Genomic DNA, 6,000 nt, shown 5'->3' with positions numbered 1-6,000 from the left:
AAAATGTTTGCTTTTGAGGACAACAAGCCAAGTTCGATTACCATTAATCATTAAGAATGAATGAGCAGGTGAACTAGTGAATTAGCACATATTAAAGACAAACGCTCAACTGAAGTCAAGCAGTGGCGGCTCGTGACTGCTCATCCGAGAGGCGATAATTCAAAATAAGTGTTTGGAGCGTCATGTGAACCATGTGCATCACGTGTTTTGTCAAAATAAGTGCCTGTTGTACATGCGTCAGAATCATTTATGATAAAAGAGACGCTCACGTTCACAAAATACACGCAAGACACTCACTTAACACTAAACTCTGATTACATATGAGATGAGATTATGCAAGTATCTGGCAAACGCGAGCGTCTCTTTTATCATAAACCCTTTAGATTGCAGCAGGCACTTATTTTGACAAGACATGTGATGCACATAGGATCTCTTGATGCGCAGAACACATATTTTGAAAAAAGGAACCACACACATGACGGGCTACATACATGTTGTGACTGTAGGGTGAAAAGAAGAAAGGAATCAAATTACTAGAATCATGCGGTCTGTTTTGACCTCCATATACAAAAGTTTATTAGACAGACTTCACATTATATAGGGTACAGAAAGGAAAAGCAAGTCACCTGTTAGACAATGGGTAATGTCAGGTACAATCGCGTGATCAACACATTGGGCAAATCTGTCAAGACAAAACAATTGCGTGATCAATAACTCTGCAAGCCTGCACTTATTCTTAGACAGACTTATGAGTAACCGACATTAGGGAAGTGATTCTGAAAACGGAGAAGAGGGATTTTTAACACATCCTTAATATTTCCTTTATTACCCAACCACAGTCAACCTGCATTAAGAGAAACAAGATATTTTGAAATGCCTTCCCAACATATGCCGGCATATGTTGGGAAGGCATTTCAAAAAAGGGAACCTTGCCTTCGCATTTTGTCCACTTTCCCTGCTGTAAAAGTCCTCGTCAATACTCTTTTAAGTGTTAAGATGCTTTCTGAATGACTTCTCAGAAATGTCCTTAAGAACTTGTAAACAGAGCGAAAAGAAGAACAAGGCTCGTGCATGCTCTCTCGTGTACGTGTTTAACAGGCGTTCCCTCTCTGGAGCAGATAGTGTTGCGCATTTGCTTTTTTTAAGTGGAGGGGCGGTTCTTTTTTAAAAAAACTGGAAAATCTTCTGCTATACACTGTAAAAAAAATCCGTATAAATTACAATGTTATTGCAGCTGGGTTGCCGGTAATTTACCGTATATTTAAATTTATGTTATTTACTGGCAAGAGTTTGTTCAAAGTTAAATAAATTTTAAATATTAACAAGTCTTTATCTTTACAGAATAAAACTATACAATAACAACCTCATGCAAAGCATTCTGGGAACCAGAAATCATCATCAACCTTTTTCTGTTTTTTGCTTCAGATTTTGTTTCCCAGAATGTTTTGCTTGATGCTGTTTTTTAGTTTTACTCTAAAAAGACAAAGACTTGTAAATGTTTATGTTCATTTAACTTTGAAAAAAATGTTGCCAGTAAAAAACATAAATTTAAATCTACGGTAATTTACCGGCAACCCAGCTGCAATTTCTACGGAATTTTTTTACAGTGTACCTTTAAGTTTTTACGTTAATGAAATAGACAAATGTAAAAAAAATTAAGATGATGAATCACATCATTTTAAATTCTCTCACAGGCTGTTTATAAAGAAAAGACTTTGCAAACACTTAGATAAAAAATACTTTGATGATCAAGTCTGAACAATAGGATCAAGTTAAGTTGGATTTCTCCACTTTAACACATTGCATTTGCTATTTAAACAACGTGGCGCTGAACATTAAAATACGCTGGGCTTAAACTAGCAAAAACATTGCTCCAGCTGTATGATAGGGCCCATACACTGTAAATAGCAAAAAAGTTGGAACAACTTAAAAATTACTTCAACTGGTAGCAACTAAAAATATGTTTTTTCAAGTTATATATTTAAGTAACGAGCCCTAAGGGGAGTAAAAAAACTTTATTTATTTTTTGCTCCATGTCCCCTTAGGGGCTCTATATTTAAGTGAAAAATACTTTGAGTGAAAAAAATGTATTTGAAAAAAATAAGTTTACCAATTTAAGTATTTTTTTTTTACATTGTATAGTATAAATTATGAATCATTGCATTACATAACATATTCAAGTTGCTTTAATTTAGAAAAAAAAAACACTGACTTGCAGAGTGTTTCTCTTTAAAATGTGCTATATGTGAGTCCACATGTGTTGGATCAACATACAGTAAGAAATAATAAATGTCATTGCATAACATAATATATCTAACCAAGTGGCACTGATTTTGAAAAAAATGCCATGCAAACACACTTATTAGACAAAAGGTCTATCTGTCTGTCTGTATACTGTAAAAAAGTTGGTTCAGCTTAAAAAAAGTTCATTTGTTGCCTTAAAATTCAACTTTAAAATATTAGTTTTCACAAACAGTTTTACACAATTTCTCTTTTTGAATCAAATAATAATTTTAAGTTAAATAAACTCAAAATTTTAACTTGCTTTTTAAGTTGAAACAACATTTTTTTACCGTTTATATCAAGCAGACTGCAATAAAATTCTTACATAAATGCTTCTTCACATGATTGATCACACACATAAGAAACACACTAAAAATATTAAAATAAACAAATCAATATATGCAATATTTATATAAAATAAACAAAATAACAAAATCTAATGTAAAGACAGAGTTATACAATCAAAATATGTAAAACATCTATAAATGTTAAATATACTGAAAGAAATGTGAACACAGAAAAGTGTTCATGTGTCAGATCAGGATGTTAATTTTGATAACCATCACATTTCATCATATATCGTATACATACATATATTGTATACATACAGATTTACCTTTCTTGTCTATGTTATGGAGTCCCTCCCACTGAAGTAAAGTATAAAAGATAGGACTCCTCATTGACCATCACACAATCTACACTGAAGTTCTGAAAGCGAAGATTTAACAAAAGGTGAGTTTTTATAACATTAACTTCAGCAGTGTATATATGAGTGCAGATGTGTCACTTTTCCTGTTAATTCATTTTCAGATTCATCATGGCAGTCATGAGAGCTCTTGTGCTTCTTTTCTTGGTCTTTTCTGTTGAGAATGCAGCAGGTAACAAAGACATTTACAAGATTTACCAAACCCTACAACCAATATTTCAGATTAAATTCCCATAAAACTTTGAAGGAGTGTAATTTGTAAAATAATAACATGGTCAACATATAAAGCACTTCTACACAGAAACATAAAACTGATAATGTGACTTTATATTACTAATATTTTATTTACTGTATAGCTCAAGAGAAATGCTCCTATGGATGGACACCTTTTGGTCTGCAATGCTTCAAATTCTTCTCTGAGTCAGTAAACTGGGCCACAGCTGAGGTACTGTTATTCCGTTATTCAGTAATTGTTCAATGATACTCAATGTCCTGTCATGATCCAAACTAAACAGATTAGATTTTATATTTGCACTAAAATAATCTCTCTCTCTTTAGAAAAACTGTCAATCCATTGATGCAAATCTTGCATCTGTGCGCAATAAAGTGGAAAACAACTTTCTTCTGAGTCTGATTGTGCCTGCTGACAAACGTGCTTGGATTGGTGGCCATGATGGCGAAATTGTAAATCATTTTGCTCTGAAATGCATTGCTAGTCTGTAATATAAAACTGATTTTTGTTTCTATAGATACAATACTGTTTTATTGTTTCAATGTAAATGACTGAATTATATCATTAATGAGTGTAAATAGATTATTAGTAAACTTCTACTGACTCTCCTCACTCATTAGGATGGACAATGGCTGTGGGCTGATGGATCTCAATTTGACTTTATCAACTGGTGCTCTGGGGTACCTGACAATTATAAAAATAAACCAGAGAACTGCCTGGAGATAAACTTAAACCGTAAGAATGTCTCATATTGTTTTTATTAAATTTTAGTATGACTCAAGCTAGTGAAGTTGTCAGAAAATGTTAAGTGCAGTGCATTCACTACATTTAAATCTCTTTCATTTTATTTTTTTATAAATGTATTTTTTGCTGAAATGTTTCTACGCCTTGTTTATCCACCTGTGGTAAATTAAATTGATTGAACATGATTTGTGAACACATACACCTCTTTATAAAAGTCCTCACAATGCATATCAGAGCAAAAACCAAGTGGAAGAGGTCTGAATACTTTCTGAATGCACTGTATATATTTCTTTATTGTTTAATGATTTTTAAAAATATAATAATAATAATAATAATAATAATAATAATAATAAGTTACATTAATATAGCGCTTTTCTGCAGCATGTAAAGCGCTTTACATATGATTGGGGGAATCTTCTCAACCACCACCAATGAGTAAACTACACCGGTTATGATCAGTACTAATTTTATTTTCATTTATCCCACAGTTCCAGAGTACTCATTACGCAATTGCTGGAATGACGAGTCCTGTTCAACCACAATGAGTTACATTTGTGCCAAACCCATGTGATCATAAAAAATCAATCTGTTTCAAAAGTACTGTGATTGTAGTATAAGCCTTTACATTTTATCTGATCTTATCTTTAAAATCTTTCAAATATCTCTGAAATTATCTTAAAAAATTACTGAACCTTTCTGAAAACTTCTCAAATCATTAAAAGCATTTATAAAGCAAATGTTGTGCATTTTGGAGACATAATTTAAGTCATGTAAAAAGTAAAGGTTCTTTTTACAATAAAACTAAAAAACAATATCTATATCTGGACATTGTATAAACAAATTTACCGTATGACACTAATATCTGATTGTTAGTTAGTCCTACAGTTAACTTGCTGTCATGTTTTCATTGTTTTTTTCCACATAATCATTTCAAGAGAAAAATTAATCATCAAATGAAACCCAGGTGAAAATTTCTATTAAAAATATACTTTAAAAAGTGTACTAAGTATATTTTCTATATTTTGTACTATTTTCGTCAAATCCAAGAATAGTTAAGTGTATTCAATTATGTATTAACTTCAACTTAACATCTATTTGACTACACTTCAAGTGTAAATAGTATACCAAAGAGGAACACATTTTTTTAAACTTCAAGTGCACTACTGAAAATCAAGATTCATGAGTACTTAAGCAAAACTTACAGTACAATTGCATTGTATCGCCATTTTAAAGCAACACTATGTAGTTTTTTTACCTTTAAATAATGTCTCTAAAATTATTTCAGTGATAGAACAACTTTTAACTGGACAAATTGTACTGTTGCTGCAACCTGAGCAGCCTCCTAGCTGCTACAAGCACACTCTGAAAGTGGCGGTGGAGGGTAGGAAACACAGCCCCGCCCCTCCCACTGCCTGCAGAAGAGTGTCTGATACCAGGCACTGTTGCACTTTTCAACCACATGGGGGAGCTGTAAGTCATTTTTACATGGAAACTACATAGTGTTGCTTTAATGGAAATACATTGAAAAAGCCATTGCAGCACAAATAATAGTTGTGTTTAAGTACATTTTGTGCATACTGCTTTCATACTTACAATTACTATAAACAATGTTAATTTTAGTTTGCCTCTGTAATATTTCAAGTGATCTACAAATGCACTTCCTAACTATTTTTAGTGCTTTTAAAGTCTCCCCCTATGACAATAATAATGTTTTTAAAGTTCAAAGTTCAATTACAACCTAAACATCATAGACACGTACTTTCAGTGCAATATTATTATAGTGTATTTTTTTATTTTAAGTATATTTCATCTGTACTTTATCTCCATTTTGTTATACATAAGCATGAATGTTGATATTACACTTTAAGTGTATTATATTACAATTCAGTTCAAATGCACACAAACAGATTACAAACTGCATTTCAAATAGGATCTTTATTATTGACACAAAAGTAACACACAAAAAACAGATATTGGCAAAAATGAGGAACCTTAAACAATCGATTTTCTTTGAAATGCTGGGAAGAGAACAATG

The 6,000-nt window shown here is 32.0% G+C and overlaps 1 protein-coding gene across 1 annotated transcript in view; it reads left to right on the top strand.

Annotated features, from left to right (window-relative positions):
- Positions 1–3,097: 3,097 nt before the first annotated feature.
- The window catches only part of LOC135774920 (galactose-specific lectin nattectin-like), a 108,741-nt gene continuing 105,838 nt past the window's right edge, over positions 3,098–6,000 (top strand). The window contains exon 1 of the mRNA XM_073814625.1: positions 3,098–3,161. Within this exon, the coding sequence (XP_073670726.1) occupies positions 3,101–3,161 (61 nt within the window). The 5' untranslated portion in view covers positions 3,098–3,100. The remainder of the gene's footprint in view (positions 3,162–6,000) is intronic.

Source organism: Paramisgurnus dabryanus, chromosome 1 (assembly GCF_030506205.2).
Source record: "Paramisgurnus dabryanus chromosome 1, PD_genome_1.1, whole genome shotgun sequence".
In the NCBI taxonomy this organism is placed as follows: Eukaryota; Metazoa; Chordata; class Actinopteri; order Cypriniformes; family Cobitidae; genus Paramisgurnus; species Paramisgurnus dabryanus.
Note: the sequence above shows the minus strand (reverse complement) of the source record. Positions and strands in the feature narration are given on the sequence as shown.